This window comes from Amblyraja radiata, chromosome 22, assembly GCF_010909765.2.
Source record: "Amblyraja radiata isolate CabotCenter1 chromosome 22, sAmbRad1.1.pri, whole genome shotgun sequence".
NCBI lineage: Eukaryota > Metazoa > Chordata > Chondrichthyes > Rajiformes > Rajidae > Amblyraja > Amblyraja radiata.
This window is the reverse complement of record NC_045977.1, coordinates 27,147,819-27,172,975: the sequence shown is the minus strand read 5'-3', so window position 1 is coordinate 27,172,975 and position 25,157 is coordinate 27,147,819. Positions and strand designations below refer to the sequence as shown.

At 41.5% G+C, this 25,157-nt stretch overlaps 1 protein-coding gene across 8 annotated transcripts in view; it reads right to left on the bottom strand.

Moving 5' to 3' along the window:
• ints1 (integrator complex subunit 1) overlaps positions 1–25,105 on the bottom strand; it is a 94,358-nt gene extending 69,253 nt beyond the window's left edge. For 2 of the 8 annotated variants that reach the window (XM_033040835.1, XM_033040839.1), the window contains exons 1-16: positions 24,922–25,073; positions 24,005–24,119; positions 22,751–23,032; positions 21,488–21,684; positions 20,420–20,557; positions 18,363–18,522; positions 17,566–17,674; positions 16,995–17,181; positions 14,382–14,527; positions 13,092–13,233; positions 10,756–10,932; positions 9,288–9,396; positions 6,782–6,902; positions 5,057–5,134; positions 3,514–3,683; positions 393–489 (exon numbers count right to left, since the gene is read on the bottom strand). In XM_033040835.1, coding sequence (XP_032896726.1) covers positions 393–489; positions 3,514–3,683; positions 5,057–5,134; positions 6,782–6,902; positions 9,288–9,396; positions 10,756–10,932; positions 13,092–13,233; positions 14,382–14,527; positions 16,995–17,181; positions 17,566–17,674; positions 18,363–18,522; positions 20,420–20,557; positions 21,488–21,684; positions 22,751–23,032; positions 24,005–24,059 — 2,168 coding nt within the window. In that variant the 5' untranslated portion in view covers positions 24,060–24,119; positions 24,922–25,073. Of the gene's footprint in view, positions 1–392; positions 490–3,513; positions 3,684–5,056; positions 5,135–6,781; positions 6,903–9,287; positions 9,397–10,755; positions 10,933–13,091; positions 13,234–14,381; positions 14,528–16,994; positions 17,182–17,565; positions 17,675–18,362; positions 18,523–20,419; positions 20,558–21,487; positions 21,685–22,750; positions 23,033–24,004; positions 24,120–24,666; positions 24,823–24,916 lie in introns of those variants that run through there. The other 6 variants (XM_033040840.1, XM_033040841.1, XM_033040833.1 and 3 more) reach the window with 5 other exon arrangements.
• Positions 25,106–25,157: the final 52 nt, after the last annotated feature.

Sequence of the window (25,157 nt, the reverse complement as noted above, 5' to 3'; positions counted from 1 at the left end):
TACTGCAGGATGATTGTTTTGAAGAGCCACAATAGGGATAAAAGTGTTTTTTTTTAATAATGCCGGGCATTGCAGTGTCAGATGGGGAAGTGGAAGCAGATACTGTAGAATCTTCTAAAATTAAAATAAAAGAACAACCCTGTTAAATGGTGAAAAGGGGAGCCGAAGATTTGAGGGAGGGGTGGGATTAATAGCATAGCTCTATCAAAAGCCCAGCACAGTTAATAATTAGCTGAATGGCCTCTTACTGTGCTGTAGCTCGTGAGGCTTAGACAGTAGAAATTATCAACCTTAAAATAGATTTAAGAAGTATCCTCCCATAAGCTGCTTTTGCATTTTAAAATCTAGCAAAATATGCTTCATTGTGGATAGGTGAAAGAGTGCAGACAAACCCTGGTGGCAGCTGAATGTTTTCAGGGTGATGATAAGTGCAGAGATTCAGAACTGCATCGATCAACTGAACTCTCTCCACATGAAGAACTTGCAGATCTGAAAGAAGAACAAAATAAGCATAGAATTTTTAGTCAATGAGTTATACAGAATGGAAACAGGCCCTTTGACTCAACTTGTCTATGTCAAACAAGTAGCCTTCCATTTGCCTGCTTTTGGCCCAGATCCCTCTAAAACCTCCTATCCATGTACCTGTCTAACATCTCTGCAAACAACAGCTAGGGGATTCTCTTATATCCAAAAGTTAATAGAGCTTCACAGTTCACAGGCCTGGATAGAGTGCATGTGGAGAGAATGTTTCCACTGGTGGGAGAGTCTAGGACCTGAGGTCATAGCCTCAGTTTGAAGAAGGGTTTCGACCTGAAATGTCACCTATTACTTTTCTCCAGACATGAGAAGGAATTTCTTCAGTTTGAGGGTGGTGAATCTGTGGAAGGGTGTGGAGGCCGAAAATGGCTATTTTTAAGGCAGAGATAGATAGCTTCTTGATTAGTATGGGTGTCATGGGTTATGGGGAGAAGGCAGGAGAATGGGGTTCAGAGGGAAAGATAGATCAGCCATGACTGAATGGAGGAGATGATGGGTCGAATGGCCTAATTCTGCTCCTATCACTTATGAGCATCATAAGTGACAACATCCCAGATAATCTATTACTGATACTGGGAGAAATATCGCAAAATAGGTGAAGGAGTAGGACAATAAATCCTTCCAGCCTCAGCTTAATACAATCATGGCTGATCCTTTATTGCCAACACTATCTCTCTGTTTTCCCCTTATCCGTTCATGCATTCCCGAGGCCAGAAACCAGGCCTCCAGACCAAAGATAGGGAACTCCACGGGTTCACCACTCTCTGGGTAAATACTGAGATTTGGTTTGAGATGCCGCTGCTAAAGGAAATATTATTTCTGCATCTACCCTACCAATCCCTGTGCCAAAAGGATGGGAGCAGAAAAGATGCTTTAAATGTGACTCAATCCCAAAGAATGCTGTACAATGAGCATTAAGCAATTACTAAACAAGAGTAGAAGAGCAGCTCCCTCTACACCTGACAGTCTGTTATCATTTTATTTCATAAACAACATATCATACTTTCCAGTTATCAGAACTCTGTGAAACCTTGAAATCTGGTGATCCTCAGCAGCCTCTTTTTTAGCTACTTAAAGATGTATTCCTTCTATTTATTACCTTGCATTAGCACAGTGTATCAGCATATGCTTTATTTTGAAAGAAATATCTGAAGACAAATACAGACAACAGAGATATAGACAGTGGAGCATTATATTAAAGAAGGGAATGGTAGACATTGAAGATGGTTATTAAAAATTACTGCAGGTTCTTGATCAGCTGGGCAAGTGGGCTGAGGGATGGCTCCCTGTAAGTGATGTCACAGGAAATAGAGTGGGCAAGAAGGCTTACATTGGCCTTCATCAGTCAGCGCATTGAGTATAGAAGTTGTGATGTTACGTTACAGTTGCACAGCACATTGGTGATGCCACATTTGGAGTCTTATGTTCAGTTTTGGTCACTCTGTTATAGAAAGGCTGTCATTAAGCTGGAAAGAGCGAAGAGAAGATTTACGAGGATGTTGCCAGGATTCAAGAGGCTGAGCTATAGGGAGAAGTTGGGCAGGCTCGGACTTTATTCCTTGGAATGCAGGAAGCTGAGGGATTGTACACACGTTATAGAGGTGTATAAAATCATGAGAGGATAGATAGGGTGAATGCCTATTCAGAGTCTTTTACCCAGAGTAGGGGAGTGAAGGACCAGAGTACATAGGTTTAAGGTGAGAGGGGAACGATTTTATAGATACCAGAGGGGCAACTTTTACAATCAGAGGGTGATGAGTATTTGGAACAAGCTGCCAGAAGAGGTAACTGAGGCAAGTAGTTTTAAATATATTTGGACAGGTATATGGATAGGTTGAGTCGAAGGGCCTGTTTCCATGCTGTACTCTACGACTCTATGATTCAATGTTGAGAACAGCGCCTATTCAGGCGATGTTTGTACAAACTTGATATGTAATCCCGGAGTTTAGATGACTGAGAAGAAATATAATTGAGTTGGTTAAAATAACAGAGGGATTCACGAGGGTAGATGCAGCAAAACTGCTCCTGTTGGTAGAGAAGATTCTTATAAACAAGCGCGGCAGAAGAAATTAAAACTGAACAAGTATTCCAAGACAAAATATCACATGATGCATTACATTGACATGTTCGTGTCCAGTTATTGACTACAAATGAACACATTCACAATTCCTACTGATAAACTAGCATCAAGAGCATGTGTTAAATTGACAAGTGCTCTATGCATGCATAACAAATAGAGCATTTTCCTTATTAGGTGTGAAGGCCATTGGTGTTCATTCTGTTGTACCTGATCATAATAGGGTATTTAAAAACAAACTTATTCTGGCGACGTGGGCATCAATGACAAGGCCTTACGAGACTGAGAAGGTGTTGTAATAGTTCTTCTTGACCGCTGCAATCATGTGGTAGAGAGGCTCTCATATTACTGTTTAGGGCAATGATCGGGGGCATCTAGCACATTGAAGAAAGTGCAAATACATCTCCTTGTCTGGATGCCATGAACCTTTGGGGAGAATGTTGAAAATCAAGGTTTTCCCAGGCACTTGCCAAAAGAATTCACTGTTTTTGAAACTGTACAAAGGAAAGCAATCCTCAAACTAACTGTGCATTACTCAAGAAAATTACCAATCACCTTCTTCAGGGAAGGATTAAAAATTTCCGCATTAATAAACTCATAAGATAAGCATATAGACCCGTTCTTGCAACCTCCCTCATAAACTAAGGATGTAGTCCCGATCTCCCAACCTCCCTCATTGCAGTCTTGCACTTTTTTTATATCTGCACTTTCTCTGTAGCTGTAACACTGTAATGCTGCAATACACTATTCTACACTCTGGTATTTTTCTCTTGGCATTATCTGCTGTACTTGATTGTACTCATGTATAGCATGATTTAACTGGATAGCATGCAAACACCATTTTTCACCATAACTTGGAACACATGGCAATAAAAAAATGAATAAGAAATGCAAGCTACCGGACACGTTACCATCAGCCTGCACCAATGCAGCGCGCTTCACCAGATGGTCAGCTAATTCCATCGCATCAGCCGGCCCCAGAGCTAAATCCCGTGATAATCCAATGACCAGGATCCGCATCAGGGTGTCTTCCAGGAGTGGGACCTCAGAGCACAGCCGAAGAAAGAAGCTGAAAAGGGATAAGGAATTACCAGTTTTCACAGATTCATGCACTTGGAGGACACTTAACCCTCTTGTCTATGCTGATTCTTTCGCAGCAACCTAATTAATCTAAATTTCTCTTATCTTTCCCTGAAGCCGTGCTAATTATTCCTATTTTTAAGTATTTATCCAAATTCATTTAAAAAGTTACTACTGAAACCACTTCTATCAATCCTTGCAGGCAATGCACTGTTGATCATAATTCACTGCATAAATATTCATTTGCCCCAACGGATTTTGAACCAATTATGTTAAATCTTTCTCCTCTGGACACCAGCGCTCCCTGAAATAGAAACAGCATCTACCGAGCTACTCTATTAAAAAATATTATATAATCAGTCAAATCTTTGAATGTGTTTATTAAATCTTCTCATTGTCTTCTGTGCCCTAAGGAAGCAATTTCAGTTGCTTTCACTCCCCACCCCCTTTCCCCCACCCCAATCTCTGGCAAAAAATGGTCTGTGGTTAATTTGCCTTTATAATCAAAGTCCTTATTCTAATCAATGTCAGAAGTGAAGTTGAAGCACACCATAAAGTATGGACCACGTGACTCAGACATTGCTCAGCTATTCTATAATACCACGGCTGAACTGATCTCAGCCAGTACTCCATTCCTGCTGGATCCCTGAAACCTTCCACCAGCCTACCGTCAAAAAGTTCATCAGCCATCGCAGTTCCCTGCAGTAAAGGATCTAAAAATTCATGATCTCCACGCCCCTCCTCCCACCTCCTCAGAAAATAAATTGCCTTAAATGGAGACTCATTTGCTGAAACTGTTCCCTAGCTCTAGACTCCTGCAGTGGAGAAACATCTTCTAATCATCAACCCTGTGAATCCCCCTCAAACAATTCAACATGATTGCTTCTTATTCTTCTAAACTCCAAATGATACAAACGCAACCCTTCAAGTCAGGAATCAATTTAACAAACATTATCTGACCTGCCTCCATAGCAATTATACCTCTTATATAAATGATGAGATATACACACAAGTGGGTATTTCATTTTCATTCTGAGGATAAACATTCCTCATCTGTAAGCACAGATAGTGAACATTACCAAGCTAACGGACCCTACGTTGGTGAGGAAGCATCACAAAAGAGTCCAACTCTATTCTGGATACCATTGGCTTACTTACTCTCACAGTGACCAAGGGCTCTTAAGGCCCATTATAATACTGCAGAAACACAATAACACAGCAGAGGTGGTGAAAACACATTCTTGCCTTTGGACAGTAACTAGTCACCAGCTGATGTCGGAACTGATTCTACAGCAATATTGTCAGGGAATTGTGCTCGTACATCACTGGGAGTGTGGAAACTATTGGAAACAAAGTGCTTACTTTCTGTCACTTTCTGGAGGCCAATTATCCCATTTGTAGTATGTCTCTGGCTGTTCAGTGAAGAGCACCTTATGCAAACTGCAAGGAGGATGGTTAAAGTTAGTTATGAAATAGAAACATAAGAGCAAGTTCAGATAATCTACCAGGCACAGCCCACATAAAATTCTAATAAAAAAACGCAATTTGCCGAGACCAACATATTGCAGGGGTCTGGGAGACATTTCCACCCACAGGTAGATATTCTAGCTTGGACCATTTTGCCACATGGATGCAACACAGCCCACCCTAGCCCTCTGACCAACCTCCACTCCTCCACCCCCCACCCCCACCTCATTACACTGTGCTACTTAGTGTCAACAGAAAAGGCTGTAATCCCTGGTTAATATCCCATTTGCCCACTTTTGGCCCATATCCCTCATAACAAATCTTTTCTACCTATGTTCCTGTCCAAGACCCTACAATTGGAGGCTCACCAGCCTGTAATTCCCTGGATTCTCCTAGTCTTAAATTTAATTATCTTTCCTGTCATGTGTTCCAAAACGTTTAATACTTCATATTAATAATAATTACACAATACGCTTCTGAGATCCCGTTCTTAAATTTAGCTCTTATACCTGGAATTGTCCGTATACGGTCTACACCTCATAGAGATAATTCCAACATTTTACTTTTATTCGTATTTTTAAGCCCATGAGTGGATCCTTCCCTTTCCACTTCATTTCTCATTGTCACTTGGTGATGAGCTTCATCCAGGCATCAAGTAGGAAAAGTATCACAGGGGAGAATATGTATCCCATAATTATGAAATTCCCTGACCATTGCAATATTTTTCATCCTTCCCATACTTCAGAGAAAACGTCCCACTCCAAGGTGTCACGGTAAATAGTCTAGCTTCCAACAGCATTCATCATTTTTCTCGTAATTAAATCATTACATCTGTTGAATAGAATGTTTCTGAATATCTTCATTTTCTATCATATTTTGGTTCCTCTCTCTATATGCTTTCACACCAAACCATCGTGATGCTGGGCCTCTCCACGAGGTGTAACTGAGGCTTACTGAAAACTGTCCAGGTACTTTTCCGACTTCCATTGTGTCCAACTTTAATTCTTGTTCAATGACTTTAAACCACAGAGATTCGACACGGAAACATTTTGAGTTGAAATTTTCATTAACGGCTATCCCACTCTTCATTAACTGTCTTGTTCTACACTACAGACCCACCAGCTGCACTGCCATAAATAACAATTATATTTTACGTATAGTCCTTTATAACACTGCTCTTCAAATTAAACACACTGATTTATATTAAACACTGAATGTACTGGACACAAACATTAACAACTAACTTCACAAGTTTATAGAAAGCACAAGTAGTATTGAGACAAGTACAGCACTTCCTCCTCCTCCTCCCTGCTCTAAATTTCCACCTGGCTAAAATAATTTCACTCTGTTTAGGATATGTTTCATTTAATATGTATTACACTAGAAAAATCTACCAATATGTCCAGTTAGGGAAGAATTATCTTTGGTTGCTGGTTCTGAAGGATGTGTGCAAATTAACTATTGGTTACACTGACAATTGCACATTCAATCCAAATAAAAGGACAATAGCACTAAATACGAAAAATTAGTGCAACCAACCTACTGATCCTCAGCAAACATTTACCACTGATGTCCAAAGAAGATTATTTTCCTCTCAAGTCAGCAAGAAAGGGCACCTACCAGTGGATGTAATCCTTGGGATTCAGTTTGCAAACGGTTGGCACCACAGTGTGCAGCCACCACACAGTATCTCGCTGGATGGTTGCAATCTGAGTCTGAAATGCACGCAGCCCTTCCAGGTCTTTGGTTCATAATGGTGAGGAGAAAAAAAAGATAAATATATTTCACACTTCCACAATTATTTGTCAAAACATTTTAAGAATACAAGAATATATTGAACTTTATTGCCTTCCATCACAGTGAGGAATCCACTGTGGTGGATGTTTATGTTAACTTTTATGTGGCTGTGTGTCTTGTTGCTTTTCACTTAGTATGGCAACTCAAATTTCACTGTACCTTAACTGGTACATGCGACAATAAACTGACCTTGAAACATCCCTGGATTACAGCACAGGCCAACACAAAACTTCTCATCAGTATTTATCCATGCAGGCAAAGTGAACATAAAACACCCAATCTTTGATGTTGGTGTCCTAATCAGCTGAACGTCAACCCACATGTTTTGGAGAATTTCTGGGTCTGTATAACTCTGTTCCATATTGCTACATTGCAGCAACAGGAAGCTCCTCATTAAACTGGCCAGATTTAAAATGTCCTCTGGCGTGGGTGCACTGTGATGCAACAGCCATAAAATGAGCGAGGATATCAAAAGTACAAGCAAATGAAGAATACTGACAGGTAACAAGCGACATGCAGCTCTGTGTTAGATGAGCATAATATAATATACAAAAGTGTTGATCATTGCTCCCCATTCTGAATCTGCTTCTGGCAGTAGTATGATTTTCATTTATTGTATTAATAGAGTTCTCAACATTGCTTGCCACAGAGGAACACACAATTTAATGGATGTTAATCACACACTGCTATCTGGGGACCAAACAATTTTAATAAGCAAAACATTCTGAATAATACAGCCTGCTTTGTTTAAAGATGTATTAATGCAGCTGTAAACATAAGCATCTAAGCTTTTCACCTTTGTAATTTTGTGGAACCTTGAAGGCCTATTTAAGGTCTTGTTCACATTAACCTATGTCTATCTCAATCTCATTACAAACCGATTTAAAGAATCAAAAAAAGATATAACATCCATAATAATCTTAAAATGCCCAAAACACGTGACAGCCAATGGAATATTGTTTGAAAATTAGTTCTTCCAATTTATTAAACTGACAAATTGCTCTTAATTTCCCACACAACCAGATATGTGATAAAGTCCAGTTAATCATTTTTTGGGAAATGACAAGAGAAGATGCAGGAAATATTCAGCAGTTCAGGCATCCTCAGGGAAAAGAGATACAGAGTTAACGTTTCAGGTCGCGGACCATTAATCACAACCATGGTTATCTCTTCGTAACGTTATCTATCCGTAGATGCTTTGTAACTACCCACAGATGCTATCCGATTCCAGCCTTTACCATTTTTATTTCAGATTTCCAGCATCTACACTTTTTTTTGATTTTCACCTATTTTAGTGATTTGGATGACTGATAAATATTCACCAGGACTCCAGGGAAAACTCCAAGGCTCTTCAAATAGCAATTCTCAAGTCTGTTTGCAATTCTCAATTCTGTTTTTAAATAACTAGAACAAATTTACTTTCCAACTTCATCAGAGGTCATGCGCTCAAACTCAACTTTGTACTTCAGCACCTAATCTAGTTTGCTGCTGTGGATGGGATTAGTTTAGATTGGCATCACAGACCTCTGATGAAGTTGGAAAGTAAATTTGTTCTAGTTATTTAAAAACAGAATTGAGAATTGCAAACAGACTTGAGAATTGCTATTTCCCTGGACTTCATGAGTTATGCTGTCAGGGTTCAACAACCAGGTTGATAAATGCTCATTTAATGTTCAACTCTTTTTTGATGGAGTTAGATTTTACCGTGACCCATTTTAATTTAAAGCTTTAAAGTCAGTACTCAGAAATATTTCAAAGTATTTTAATCCAATAACAATAAAACAAATGACATGTTTTTGCTTTCCCATTGTTGCATGCTGCGTCTCATTATGGCAAGGTTGGCTGTGTGTTTCCTATATACAACAGTGGCTGCATTTTAAATCATCTAGAGCAATGATGGATCAAGCAGGTCGAGAGGACACAGGCCCAGCACAAAAATGGGAAGTTAACGAATGGGGACAAGAGGCCAAGGAGCAGAGCAACAATGGACCCAAGCAGATCCAATATACAGGGTTGGACCAAAGCATAAAGGTAAACAGTGGGAACTAGAAGCCCAGGAACATAGTGTTGATAGATCAGAGCAGCCTCAGCAGAAGGTTGATAGGGACAAGATTCATCTGTAAAGCCGTATTTTGTGCTGGAAACTGCAAATTAGGACAAGTGGTATTTTTTTAAAGGGACAAATTTGTTATAATTCTGCAGTGGAATATCACAGTTACTATCACTTTATCTAACTATTCCCTTATTATTGATTTATGCATTATATAGAATGTAGAAGACGTTCACTTGCACATTTCCAGCCCACTATTCCCCAAGTCTTTGTACTTACTCTTTTTCTCGCCTTTGTCCCATGCAAGCCCTGCTTCCTTTACTTGTGCTGTAATCCCCAGCATCATTGACAGGGTCAGTAGGTCTGTCACCTGGATCACAAAGCGCTCCTGCAGAACCAAGAAAGCAAGTTACAATTCCAGCTAACACCATCCATTTGGCTTGTTGTCCTTTCAGATGGGTCGATAGAGAATCTAATCAATGGACTGATAATTGAACTGATTTTTTCTGGCATTCAACAGTTTCAGAACATTTCTCCCAATTTCATTATTCCTCATTCTACACTGCTGGGCTATAAAATGAGCTCAAGAAAGATATGGCAATATGCTGACAAAACCTGCCAAATTGATTCTAGAACTGTCAGTCCAATATGATTATATCAATTCATGAACTGTGACAAGCAAGCTATTGCTGAATCTTTCTGCCGTTCTTTTGGTCACCCACTATGCCATTGCTGATCGGGTCAAACAACCCAGCTATGTACCCCTTCCCTACACAATGCTTCTGATCTAAATCAAACCATGAACTTCTGACCAAGCTTACTCTGATCACTGCTGCAAAGTTTTCAACCACAATTTGCAGTAGTTTCTGCAAATAATCTGTCAATAAACAAAATATTAAAAGCAATATTTTTCAAAAAGCTCAGTTGGGAACATAGCCCAGAATGGTAATGTCATATGTAAACACTGGAATCCAACTATGTCAATCTGCAGATTACTGAATATATTTTATGTCTTTTGCAAGAGGAGAGCACAAAGTCTGATATCTGACAAGCGAAGAACAGCTCAGTGGCAGAACACTGAGTTAGGTGCAGGTCTCTCCGATTGTGCTTTGATAGGATAGAGAACTGTGAATGATTCCAAAACAAGAGGAGTCCCTAATAACTGCAACACAAAATTATTTATTTAAGAAGAGTCACACATGCAATACTTGGTCTCACATGTAAGAGTTAAGGTGAATAGCCAATGTGTATTCAAGAGGAAGTTGGAAAAAAAGACAAAGGAATAACATTTATGTTGGAATAGGGCAAGGGGTTTGTGTGGAGCAAATGCACTCGCATGAACAAGTTGGTAATTCTGTGAAAATCTAACACAGTTCTACTAACCATAGACGTATACAGGGCAATTGGATAATGCATAGGCAGTGCTCAAGTTAATGGATCTTAACAGGGCTAGCTTTCGAGTACGGTTGCAATCCAAGTTGTCCCAGCTAACGGAAGGAATCAGGACTGGTCGTGTATGTGTTTCCACAATAACATTGATCAACCTGGTAAACCACCATCTTGGCTAACACAAGAAGATACTGAAGCAATGCTACAAGGAGAAGATGGCAACAATTGCAGTGTTGCAAAGAAGGAAAACTAAAATAACCTAATGAATCTGCTTATATTGATCTCATAAAACATGCCACCTCTGTTAGCTCCATTTGACTATAAATGATTTTTTGCACACTTAAGTACCAGCACACACCTTAAATTCCATATCTAGGTATGTTTGCTCCTTCCGCTCCTGCATCAGGCCCAGGCAGAAGGAGGGAAAGTTGATCTCATGTTTGGTTTGTTTAATAATTTCCCGCAGCAAAGCTCGAGATGCTCGAAGGTAATCATCTTTATTGGTGAGCAAATCCTGGAACACCATAGCTAGATACTGAGAAAATATAGTGCAAGTGAGTCAAATAATAATATACATAGCTACAGAAAAAAAAAAACCACAGTGAAAAACATAAACTGCCGTCAACTAACATGTAACCAGTCATGGAATTACTCAAACTCCAGGTGACTTAATGCACTCGCCAATTTTGGGATTAAGTAGGTGCCAACGTTAACTTCTGAACTGTCATCATTAACGTAAATTTAGCAAAAGGTGGTTATATAATCCTCAATCTACTTTGGACAGGAAAAAAATGGATATTCATCCAAACAGACTATTTAAACCCTTTACTGGCTGTGTGAATGATATGTACCTAAAGAAAGACATGGTCAGGCCCATTATCCTCCTTCATCAGAACCTTATCAGAACACCCATTCCTTTTTCCTGATTTGGCTTGCTGTCCGTGCTATTTATCCATGCTATTTGACTTAACTCCAAATGTCTAACCATGGAGAGTACCTTACATATTTTGGATGTTCTAAGAGCTTTAATTTCTGTAGTAAAATATGTTGGAAGCCGATTGCAAGACTGATACCAGTAATGAGGGGATTGTCCTTCACTACATTGACTGAATTGACTGGCGACTGCCTGAGGCTGACAAGGTAGATATGACGGCCATAGGTCCACGTGAAAGGTGGACAGCCATTTAGGGCTGAGTGGAAAGAAAATGTGTTCACCAAGCGCCCCGTGAACCTTTGGGATTCTCTACCTCGGGGAAATATAGATGGTTAGTCAGTGAGTAACATTGAAATAAGTGGGCGGCCACGCAGCCACGGTGGCGCAGCGGTAGAGTTGCTGCCTTACAGCGCCAGAGACCTGGGTTCGCTCCTGACTACGGCTGCTGTCTGTACGGTGTTTGTACGTTCTGCCCGTGACCTGCGTGGGTTTTCTCCGAGATCTTCGGTTTCCTCCCACACTCTAAAGACGTACTGGTTTGTAGGTTAATTGGCTTGGTGTAAATTGCCCCTGGTGTGTATAGGATAGTGTGTGGGGATCGCTGTTTGGCGTGGACTCGGTGGGCCAAAGGGCCTGTTTCTGTGCTGTATCTCTAAACGAAACAAAAAAAAGTGGAAATTTGGGATTTAAAGGTAATCAGGGGACACGATCAAAGTGCTGGAGAACTGACAGAGTTGGCTGAGCTGACTGGCAGAGTTTCCAACATTGTATTTCAAAAATAAAGGGCAGGCTGTTTTTGTTGTATCTGCCAGCAGAAGATCAAGCAGCCAAAATGTTGTCTTTGCTTTCAATGAGAGCTTTCAATTCCCTTCCCATTACTAATGCTGGAATTCGCTGTGTTTCCTCCCAAGACTTGAAGAGTATGCATGTGGAGAGGATGTTTCCACTAATGGGAGAGTCTAGGACTAGAGGTCAGAGCCTCCGAATTAAAGGACGTTCTTTTAGGAAGGAGATAAGCAGGAATTTCTTTAGTCAGAAGGTAATGAATCTGTGAAATTCTTTGCCACAGACAGCTGTGGAGGCAAAGTCAATGGATATATTTAAGGCAGAGATAGATAGATTCTTGATTAGTACGGGTGTCAGAGATCATGGGGTTAGGAGGTAGAGATAGATCAGCCATGATTGAATGGCGGAATAGACTTGATGGGCCGAATGGCTTAATTCTCATCCTATCTCTTATGATAAGTCCAGTCCTGGCACAACCTAGGCTGACATCTTATGACCTGTTGCCTGTGCTCCTCATGAAGTCCATCAGGGCTGTGCTAACTTGTGGAAGTTAGTTCTTGCAGATACCGTTTGGCAACCATCTGAGTCAGGGGCAAATGGCTGACTGTTAAAGGACTTTTGGGCAGGACTTGTTCTGCCTTACTGGGAAAACTGTGCGCAAGAAAGAGACTCAATCTTTGTAGTTCTGGTAGGGAAAACCTTAAGGAAAAAAAGTGGCCTCATGCTTACTTTGTACAAGGCAGCTTAATTTTTCATTTTGATAGAGAGTGCCTTTTGAAATACAAAGCAAAACTCAGGCCATTAATGACTCCTTTTCCTCCAAATGTTATCTTCTTAAATGAATTGCACACTGCACAGAAGTATCCGCTATGATCTTCCCATGAACAAATTAACAAAATAGCTCAATTTAACTTCTTGCATGACACCAGAACCATTGGACTGCTTGTGGGTAACCTAGGTACGTGAGAGCTCACCTTGGGGGCCAGTTCAGAGTTGTGCTGCAGCACCGTGTGGAGGACCTGCATGTTGTTTGGATTCCGTGCATTAGACAGCTCATTGAAAATTACAAGCTTCACCAGTGTTCCCAGGTTATCACGGTGGGCATTCAGCAATTCCCTAATACCAAAAGGAAGGAGAAAAGTTTTACAGTGAAGCAATTATACAGAACAGGTTGAACACGATTTTCTGGAAACTGATGATCCACACGAGAGGCTGGCCTGAACTTCTATTGGGATTGATCTTTGGTGGGGCGAGTTCAAGTTGGACCTGTATTGATGGAGTACAGGTTGGTTGCGGTTATCTGATTTGGTGACCTGCCCGGGTAGAAAATGAAAATTTGAGCCAAAACCAATCTAACTACAATCAAACATAGACACAAAATGCTGCAGTAATTCAGTGAGTCAGACAGCATCACTGGAGAAAATGGATAGGTGACGTTTCAGATTAGGACTCTTCCTTTGACTGATTGTAGTTGGGGTGGGGGGGGGGGGGAAGAAAAAAACTGATGAGAAAAAGACAGAACAAATCAAAGCCAGCGACAGATGACCTCTGGCAAAGAGGTTCCCTGATATTCGATTGTTGGCTAGAGATGGTGTGAACCCAAGATATGAGGTGGAAACAGTCAGTCTAAAAGCATGGTTTCATTGTTCTTGTTTCCACCTCATTTGTTACTTGAATTGTCACCTGCCTTAACTCATTTACGGCTGAAACTCCCATCCAAGCCTTATTAGTGCATTCCAGAATGTCCTTGTCCAGTTATGAGAAAAGTAAGTGATTGTGACAAATGGACATGGACATACAAGACCAAGCTTGAGTGACCAAGCATCTTCATGAAGTAAGTAGCATGTAATTGAAACTTAATCATTAGACATTGTTGCTTGGAGAATTGTGTGTATGTTGACAGACTGAGATGCTGTGCTACAGCACAAGGTGTATACCTTGATCATAATCTGTTCAATCATTCTCCTGACTAAATTGCACGTAGCCAAATTCTATGCAATTATATGATACAAAATATAGGTGGATTTAAAAACTTCCTTTAAAACCACCACTTCAATTACCCACTGTGGAAGCATTCCAAGCACTTTCAAGATGTTGAAGTTCTTCAGTTTTCTCAGCTGAATTTATACCTCCTTAGTTTGAAGAACATTTTATGAATGTCTAGCTTTATTGACATGGATTCATTTTCTTGACCTCTGTAGATGATTGGTTTCAAGGGCTCTCTGTAACATATTTACAGGATACCCTGCAATTCTGGTACTCACTTTATGCATAGCATGTAATGGTTCAGCAAAACCTTGGGCTTCAGGCGGATTTTGATGAGATTCGACATAACTTCCATGTCCTCTGTTCCATGTGAAGAGCAGTTGGTGCAGACCGACATCAGCAGGTCCTGAGCGGGACGGGTCAGCTAACGGACAGACACAAAACAAAACTGTTAACAAAAGGCCAGAAATGGATCAAAACAGAAATCCTGGGGGACTATAAGGATAGTAAAATATAAGGAGCGACCGCAGGCAGTGAGACTGGGCCCGCACCTGTCCTCCACCATCACCCTGACTGTGTCCCTGCATTCGACACCAACACCATCGTGTAGTTTACAGACGACACAACAGTGATTGGGCTGATCACCAACGGTGATGAAACAAACTACAGAGCGATGGTGCAGAACCTGGCGGACTGGTGCGCCAATAACAACTTGGCACTAAACACCTCCAAGACCAAGGAGCTGATTATTGACTTCAGGAGGTCCCATTCTGGAGAATATGCCCCAATCTCCATTTATGGGGAAAGTGTGGAGAGAGTGTCCATCTTTAAGTTTCTGGGCACTCACATTTCAGAAGACCTCACATGGTCCACAAACACCGCCGCGCTGGTCAAGAAGGCACAGCAACGACTGTTCTTCCTGAGGACATTAAAAAAGACTGGTCTGCCCCAACAGCTGCTGACAACGTTCTACCGCTGCACCACAGAGAGCATACTAACGTATGGCATCTCTGTGTGGTATCTCAGCTGCACGGAGGCGGAGAGGAGAGCTCTTCAGCGCGTCGTCAACAGAGCGCAGCGGATCATCGGGACAGAGCTACCAGCCTTGGAGGGCTGTTCCAGACAGGGAACAGCGAGGAATTTGTAAATAAAAGTTTTAGTTTAGTTTTAGTTTTAGAGATACAGCGCGGAAAAACAGCCCACCGAGTCCACGCCGACCAGCTATCATACACACACGGGACAATTTTTACATTTACCTAGCCAATTTACCTACACATCTGTACGTCTTTGGAGTGTGGGAGAAAACCGAAGATCTCGGAGAAAACCCACATGGTCGCGGGGAGAACGTACAAACTGCACCCGTAGTCAGGATCAAACCCGGGTCTCCAGTGCTGCAAGCACTGTAAGGCAGCAACTCTACCACTGTGCCACTGCGCTGCCCTAGGTGTTGCCTATCAGGCGCAAATATAGGTCAACAAGCACATGGGTAATGGATAAATGTACAAGTGGATGTGTCATAGTCATGGCCTCAGAATAAAAGGACGTTCCTTTAGGAAGGAGATGAGGAAGAATTTCTTTAGTTAGAGGGTGGTGAATCTGTGGAATTCATTGCTAATTCTGCTCCTACCATTTATGAACTTATAGTCGAATATGATTCTACATTTTTAGAACCCCGAAATGAGCTTTGGATCATACCGTGCCATTGCTAAGTCCACCTGTTTCAACCTCACTGCTATTGCTAGAATCCTTAGCTGCCTTATACATCTCTATCAATACACTAGTGGGTGGCCTGAATGTCAACTGTCTCTCTTTGTCACAATCACTTACACAGTGAACAATCACGTCACAGCGCATAACTGGGCAAGAACATTCAGGAATACACCAATATCCAAGTCCAAAGAAAAGACTTGGATGAGAGTTTCTGCAATAGAAGAGTTGAAACAGGTGAGGATTCAAGCAACAAATGAGGTGGAAACAGGCAGCTAACTATGGCACAGTATGATTCAAAGTTCATCCTGGGGATGAAAATATGGAAGCTTATTCAATTATGATTCAGAAAGTGACCCTCCGCCCATCATGTTCATGTTGGCCTAGATGGCACCACGGTTACAAATATCTCTGATCACAGCTAGGAAAAGTCTATTCTCTAGCCTCTGAGATTACGATAGGAACGATAAGCAAGCTTTCATTCTTCACAATGCAGGAACTTTTTCTCAATCAATGCTCCTTCAGACATGCAGTTAGATAACTTTGAGGCAGCAGTATAGTCAATAATTATGGGCAGTGGTAGAAGGAAAGTATCACCAGCCTACATCTGGAAGAATAGGAAAGGGCACATCACCCTTTTGGCAGTCACTGGGATGTTATTACTTATTTTGATCCAAGTCATCTAGCCACAGTGGCAAGGTTAAAAATCTCACAGGTGGAGTCAAATGAGTTGCACAAAAAGTGTATTTGGAAGACCACAACATGTTCAAGAACACTGTAAAGACAAGGTTAGAAAAGGATGCTTGTTTGCAAGGTCAAAGGAGGTCAAATCTAATCTAATCTAATCTAATCTAATCTTTTGTACAGAAAGACAGACGATGCTAATTTGGAAAAAGAGGGAAAGAGTACTAAAGAAGGTCTGCAAACACCACTGTGTCAGGAAGGGAAGCTGGATGTTTTTATGCTGTATAGAAGTCAAATCTGGAGTTGTATCAACTATATACAAAGCATATTTATTAAAAAATTCCTCAGTAAAGGAAAAAAGGTTCCAGTGCAAGAACAGGAATTGGAAAAGATGGAAAATTTCATCCTGTTCTAAAATGCCAGTTAAATTTAATTCCTTTTAGCTTCACATCAACTGCAACCTCTCGACCTTTAGTTTGTGATGCTCCATGTGGTCCCACCTTTGGGTTCTGCAGCCACATCTCCAGCCGTTGAACAGCCATCAGGCGAACCTCCTTGTAACCGCAGGTGGCCGTGAGCAACCGCAGCAAATTGCGCGAGACATTATCCATGGGCTGTCGCCGGTTGAGCTGGTCACGAAGCATGTCGATTACATAATCTTCCACACTCTCAGCCAAGTCCTCATACCTAGAGAAAGAATCAGATTGTTTTTGAAAACTGCTGCAGAATATAACTTCATAAACGTCAGATAACTTTCACTTTTCTCTCAGCATATCTGATTTACAGCTTCTTATCCAACGGACACAAATGGGGAAAATAGCCAAAGGGGCTCTTCTCTCGGCAACCCCCCCCCCCCCCCCCACCCCCCCACGTACACTCCTCACCTGCACAACTCTAAAGCAATGGCCTACTATTTATGAGTATCTATCAAAGGCCCAAAGTTATGTTATGTTAATTAAAACAACTCACCATATTCCTCAATATCATACCACAGTGCAGTTAAAATATTTCTCTTTCTAACTATCCAAAATGTCCATGGCCTGTGATTGGAATAATGCAATGGGCTCTCACCTTGGCATCACTTGACCTGCCTCTACATCTGGGCTCATTTTCTCTTCTGCAATAAGCAGCTCGGCCTGATTATCGTCATCGTCTGGTGTGGATGGATGTGGGCTCCCGCCTGCAGAGAATCAACAGAAGAAAAACCACTATAAAAAGCACAACTTTAGAGATCATATTACAAAGCTATCATTAACAGTCAATTCAGTAGCAATTCTTCTACCAAGAGAGCAGAGAGAATGATGAACTTCCCACCAGAAGAAATATCACAGGTCCATTTCAGGAAACAAATTTAATAGTGAGAAAGAAATAAAGGACGTGCTGAAAAAAAAAATTATGTGAAACATAAATCCCAGCACAAACCAAGACGACCAAATTTATGCGCTAAAAATAATCTATGCTTTTAAGATTTTACGCTAGTCTATTTCTAAGCCTAACTGCCTAGAGTGCCTTTGTACTGCAGAGTTTGCCTCATTCTCCAATTAATGCTCTAGATAACCAATCTCAACCAGAGCATTGATGTCCAAAAGGAAATATGCAGTCTTTGATATGGGGAATATCTAGGATTTTCTTGGGCTCCATATGCTTCCCACAATGGTATTGGATAATCCGGTAAACCCCATCAAGTGTGAAGAGCAGCCACTTGAAAAAAACATCCGAACATTACCCATGGAATTGCCAATAGCAAGCAGAGCACCGCAAATGGTGCAAAGGCAGAAGTAAAATATCTAACTAAAGAATGTTGAGAACATGAGAAGTTTAATTTGAAGCTTACAGGAAAACTGCATTTAAGGAACTGGAATTCTCACCTGCGCTGAGGTCACTGCCAGTCCTGCCTCCATCCGCTTGCAGCAACATACTTTTCGGAGACACCTTTGTGTTAAAAGCGGTCTGAATATTCTCGACAAAAGTCTTGCATTGGTGACTGTCCACCCAGATACGTTCACCGAGGGAGTCCTCAATATACACCTGAAGGGAAGAAGTTTGTAATGTTGATTTCAATAAATAGGTTGCAGTGAAAGAACTCATGTAGTTCATCTAATCACCACTTTCATGAGACAATTATAAACCCATTTGGGTGAAGACAGCTAATTGAAATTAATATAACACAAGGATGATATACCATAATACAAGTGACATATTACTAAACGTTTCATTGCATTGCAAGAAGCAATATGGTTAATAAGCAGTAGGAAAGAACTGCAGATGCTGGTTTAAATCAAAGATAGACACAAAATCCTGGAGTAACTCAGCAGGACAGGAAGCATCTTTGGAGAGAAGGAATGGGTGACATTTCGGGTCAAGACCCTTCCTCAGTTACTCCCCCATTTTGTGTCTACCTTACGGTTAATAAGCAAAAGTGCTACAATGCTATTGGAGTGATGTCTTATGAAGGGATGTTAAATAAGGCTCCATCTGCCCTACTGGGTGAAGTCAAAATCCAATGGCACTATTTGACATACAGGGGGCGCTGTCCTGTGCACGGCTGCCCAGCCAGCAGCTGTCTGTCTCTTCATCTTTTATTTTTTATTTTAGTTAGTTAAAGTGTTTTGTTTGGAGGTCTAGACTTTTGTCTCTGGGTGGGGGGGGGGGGGGGGGAAACAACCTTTCAGGGTCCCTACCTGGTCGGAGAGGCAGCTTTTCTCCGGGCTGCAGCTTCGACCCGTCCTCGTGGCCTACCAGTGGGCCTGGAGCGGCGTTTCCTGTCGGGGACCGCCCAGAACCTCAGCTTCGGCGGCGGCACAGCGCTGGAGCGCTATCACGGAGCGGGCGATGCCTTGCCCGGGTCGCCGCGCTGGAGCTCCGGTGAGCTGAAGACCGCCGGGATAAACATCGCGGAGCTGCGGGTCTGTGGAGCGACCAGCTGCGGGCAGCGGCGCTGAACTTTACATCGGGAGCCTGGGATCTCTAGATGAGATCGCCAGTTGTGGAGCTCCAACCGGCTTCGGAAGCCGCGGCCTCCAGTACGGAAGCGGCCGTTCCAGGGTTCCCAGACCGCTGGGAGGACTCTCCCGACGCCGGAGCAACATCACCCGGCGAGAACGGCCTGGAACATCGGGCCTCCGTAGAGGCAACTGTGGAGGCCTCAATGTGCCCGACTATGGGTGAACTGGGGTTGGGGACTGGACTTTGTGCCTTCCCTCATGGTGGGAGCCATTGTGGGGGGATGTTCTTTGTGTTTAAGACTCTTATTGGTGTTATGTCTGTATTCTTTTTTTGTGTGCTGCAAAATGGCAAAAAGCATTTCACTTCACTACACCTGGGTGTATGTGAATGTGACTAATAAAATACCTTTGACCTTTGACACATAGCAACAGAATTCTTTCCTTTGCCCTTAGCATTCTTTACTTCTCAGCAAACATCATGGATACAGATGAACAGGCCATTTATTTTATTGCTGATCTATGAGGTGCTCTGCATGCATAAACTGCCTATAGTATACTTTATTATAACTGTGACTTGCAGAAAGGATTTTATTGGATGCAGTGTTTTAAGACATTCGAGACCTATGAGGCGGTGTAGAAATGTTTTTTGTTAAATGGGCAATAGTATGGTGAATGAATTGAGCATTTAGAGTATGTTGTTGAAAAGTAATTTGATTCATTGTACAGTGGTGAGGCATACCATTATGCTCAGGATTCCCCCAAAATTGTACCAATTTGGAAACACAAAAAAGTTTGTCCATAACCCGGACTCTGCATTAAACTAACACACAGTGTAGTCCTATTTTAACCAAGACTGCCAGCCAGAACGCAGTTGATTAAAAAGCTCACAGAACTCACAAGAATGGAACATAAAACAATAAATGACATAGAACTGTGTCGCAAAACCAAAAACAGTGGTTCATTGAACAAATTGTCCATACCTTGACAAAGATTTCAGGCCAGTTCTCATCTTCCTCGTAGGCTGCCATGAGGAGATTACAAGTGAGCACTGAAACCAAACTGTTGCCTTTTGTTTTGAAATTAATAGCAGCATCTCGTCGAAGCAAACTGCAAAGGGCCTAATACAAAGACATTAAAATAACACATCAATCCCTGCATAATGATTTGCTTACGATTCTTTTCCCTCATTTCCACCATGACGGACTAGCAAGAGCTCAAACATTTAATTAAATTTAAAAATGTACAAAGCAGGAACCCATGTGTGCAAGTGATCCATGCTGGAGTTAACCCGCAAGGCGAGCCTTCTCAATTCCAACTTCATTTAATCCTACCAAACATGTCTGCTTCACTCACCAAGGAATAGTTTGTATGCTTTTCCTTAAAGCATTATATAAAAATAGTTTTGATGACAGTTGCCAAATTCATTGTGCAGGTCAAGAAGGTGAAAGATTTGCTCAGTTTCCAGTCTTGGCTCAGTCAAAAGATCTGGGATTCACACCCTACTTCAAAGACAATCTATATTGGCTTCTTCACTGTAATGTGGTGCAATATTAAGGGACATGCAGTCTTTCAGATGAAATGTTGAGCCGAGGTCCTATCTACACTTTCAGATGCATGTAAAATAATCCATGGTAATAGTTAACAATAACATTTAAAACAAAAACACTGGCCATAAAGCCCTTCAGGATGACTCAAGAGTAAGAAATATTTAAAGTTGCAAACTTCTTTTAACTGCTGTGTAGATAATTTCTAAGATAGAGGTATGAAGTAAACTGAACTTTTCTGTAAAGGCCTGTATAATGAAGCAGGAGCAGCTCTTTCACCTTGCTCACAATACACAAACCAGAAGTGATAGGCTGAACCTGAAGGTTGTTTATCATAAATGAAGTAACCATGCCCAGTAACATTCAAGTAGATATTCTCAGCACCCTTTCTAAGGCCTTTCTTTCCTGAATCAAGCTGCCCATTATTGTCCACAATATTCCAGTTGAGGTCCTACTTTGCAGCCATTCCTTCCTTCCTCCCATGTAATCTATACCAAACCTCACCTCAATAACACCCTCTGTTGCAAAGACGTTGGGTTTGATTTTGGCTAGATACATCAGGCTGAGAAAGAGCATTGTATCTGGCTTCACCCGATTGAGCTTCATCTGTTTCACTGCTCCGCAAAGCAGCCCTTCAATGCAGTCATCATTCCCTTCTTGTTCTGCAGCCTCAATCTCGTCCAGCAATGCTGCTGGGGGAACTGTGCAAAACAAAAAACATAAAAATCACCTATAACTAGAAATATCCTGCCGAACGGCGACAATTAAGCCTCTTTTATCAGTATTCACTATCACTATTAAAGTCAAAGCTTTTATCGGCCTCTGCAGTAAATGTGCCATTAAGTTACAATACCTTTTGGCCAGAGTGATAGAACAGTACTTCACAGCTACATGTCCAAGACTATGTCTACCATGGTCAGTACAGCTGTGCAGCTAGTGGAGCTGCTGCCTCCTAGATCCAGGGAAAGGGTTACCTTCTGATTTCTGATGCTCACTGTGAAGAGTTTGCACATTTTCCCTGTGAATCGGGTGCAGCGATGCCTACAGTGGTGGGTTGTCCCAGGGAATAGATAGTCTGGAGAAGCTTGCTAAATATTATTTTGCCATTCTCAATAATAAAGCTGATATTAACAAATTAGCCCAAACCTATCTCTAGCTAATAATGATATTCGTTTAAAAGATTTTACTGCAGATGAGGTTTCAAATGCTATCCATAGTATTAAAGAAAACATTGCTGCAAGCCTAGACTGCGTGTCTTTAGGTAGGATTCACAAAATGGACATCAACATGTCAATTAGCATGTATTCTTCTTAGGTTCAATGTGGGATAATTTGAGCTGGTGTTAAAAACAGTCACCTGAAGCTCCACAGTAGTGTGCAAATCCATCCCGCCGGTCTCCCAAATGCTTGTTTATATGTACAAGCTCTACTTAAGTTAGGTATTTGTAAGCTGAGGAGGTCCTACGTGTATTTTCATATTTGTTGGATAATTATTCATTGTGTTCCGATTGGCTGCCATGCTTCCAACATTAATTACAACAGTGACTTAATTTGACAAAACAGGTTGTAAAGGTACTGGCAAATATCTGGAGGTCATGAAAAATTATATCCTGTTTAATTTTGAAGGATTGAGTTAAATGGTGAAAATGTCCGAAGAAACAACAGCAGATTAGAGAGCAGATCAACAGCAGATCAGAGCAAAACACCAGGCATTAGGTCAAGTTGACAGAGGTGGACAGTTGAAAAGACAACATCCTGCAACTCATACCTTCAATTGGTACCACAGAAGGCTCCTTAATTGAAGGAGATATAGCTCGTTTCTCAGCAACGGCAGCCTCTGCCAGGCGCCCCAGTGCACTCAGTGGCGGAGTGGAAGAGATCTTTGGACGCTTTGAAAGGCCAGAGGTTGAGGCTAATCCTGATGCTCCCTCTCGTTTCCGATCAGACTGCAGTCCTGCCTGCGTTGGCTTCAGGAGTGTTGCGGGCGCCTTGGTGTCAGAGGCCTGACTCTTCGAGCCCAGCGCTATAAAGTCTCCAGGTGGAGGATGGCCTGAAAAGATACATAAAACTAAACATTAAGATTGATCAAAGGATTGCAAAGTGTCAGTAATAGTAACATGCAATAATAGCAGAGTATAATAATAACAAGAAAGCTGACCACTTAAGACTAGCTTTATGTGAATGGTATCATGAATGACCATGGAGTGCAGAGTAGTGAAAATCAGGTTTCACTATGACAGGATAACAAGATATCCTGCGATATTATATTTTCAAGACTTTGGACCGATCAAAATTTTGCATCTGCATTCTCTTTCAAAAGTGGGATCATCGTCAGGTGAGGATATGCAAACTGAAGAGTTAAGATCAACCATGTTCTAAATGATTGATTGTTCCCCAATTGAAACAAACTGTTAAAAGTGTAAATTCCAAGGTTCAAGTTAGTGCAAATGCTATCTTCTCTCTCACTTCATACTTTGGAAGAAGGAACAACATGAACCTAAATTGAATGTCTATAGCCAATATCAGAACTAGATGTTAAAACTTCTAAGTTTTGAGGGGTCTTGATAAGCTGAACATTTCCTTTCATTGGAGAATCTAGAATTATGATTACCATGTTAAAAGTAAAGAGGTCACCCACTTAAGACAAAAACGAGGCAAAATTATTTCTCTCATTAAGGTCACGAGTCTTTGAACTCTCCTTGTCAATGTGAAGCCGAAGCATTGAATATTTTTATGGCAGAGGTTTATACCTGATAGCAATGCGAGCTGAAAGATTATTATGGGTGGGTATGAAGACTGAGTTAATGTTATAATTCCTATGATCTCATTAACTAAGATAACATCAGGAAAGATCACAGAGTGAAGAAGAATACAATCTACAAATCAGGGGCATGCTGATAATTCATATATTTGTAAAACCACAAAATAATGGTGCACTCTTTACAGCTCAACATAACTATGCTGGAGAATTTTATTTTGGGTGCAAAACAAAGCTACACCTTGTGAAGGAGGTCTCACTTACCACTGGGCTTGGCACTGCTGGGCCGCCGAATTGCTACAGCTTTTGGTCGGTTCATCACGACTAATTACGTGTCTTGCCCTTTGTTATTATTGTGAATTGAAGGGGTTGCCGAAGTCTGTCAGCATGAAATACAAAGTTACAGAGACAATGTAAGCAAAAGAAATACTGAATTACTGGAAAATCAAAAATAAACTCTTAACTTTTCGGTTGATTAACATCACTAACAGATGGTCAATGTTAGATGTGGATTCCTCAAAATGTAAAACCTTGTCAGAAAACAAATTTAAATGACAATCAAAAAGTATCATAATCTGTAACTTTTTATTGTTTCCACCATCTCCACCCTTCCTTCCCTAACGTGTCTCTATCTGCCCATCAACCCCTCCTCACCTGGATTAATCTATCACTCATGGATCACCCCTCTCCTGCCTCTTACCTCTTTATATTAGCTATCTCCCATTTACATTCTAAGTAGTGGTGCAGGGTCTCAACCCGAAACAGATTGTGCTTGACCCACTGTGTTCCTCGTTGTTTTACTGCAGATCCCAACAACTCCTATGTCTCAAATATATTATTTGTTATAGTACTTTTTACCTACTAAATAATATTCACTGTTAAATAAATACATTTGTTAAACGTGTATTTAAAATAAAATTAAGTACATTTTTAACACACACCCAAAACAATTTGTTTTCACTGGGGGGGACAGAGGATGTGGTCGTTATCACCCCACGGAGTCCCGGGATCGCTTCTCCTGCATCCTGATTAGTACGGATTTTTCTTGATTAGTACGGGTTTCAGAGGTTATGGGGTGAGGGCAGGAGAATGGGGTTAGGGGGAGAGATAGATCAGCCAATGGCGGAATAGACTTGATGGGCCGAATGGTTTAATTCTGCTCGTATCACTTATGACCTGACCCAGGTTACAGGAGGAGCTTCACCAGCTGCGAGGCGGGACAAGTAGGGCGGCGCGGACACGCTGCCCTTTACCTGGACCCGATGAGAACAGGGCCGTTTCCACGGAGACCGCCGGCTCCCAGTCACCTCAGCGGTCCGGCGCTGAAACCCTTCCCCCGGCTCCAGATCACACAGCGGTCCGGCACTGAAACCCTTCCCCCGGCTCCAGATCACACAGCGGTCCGGCACTGAAACCC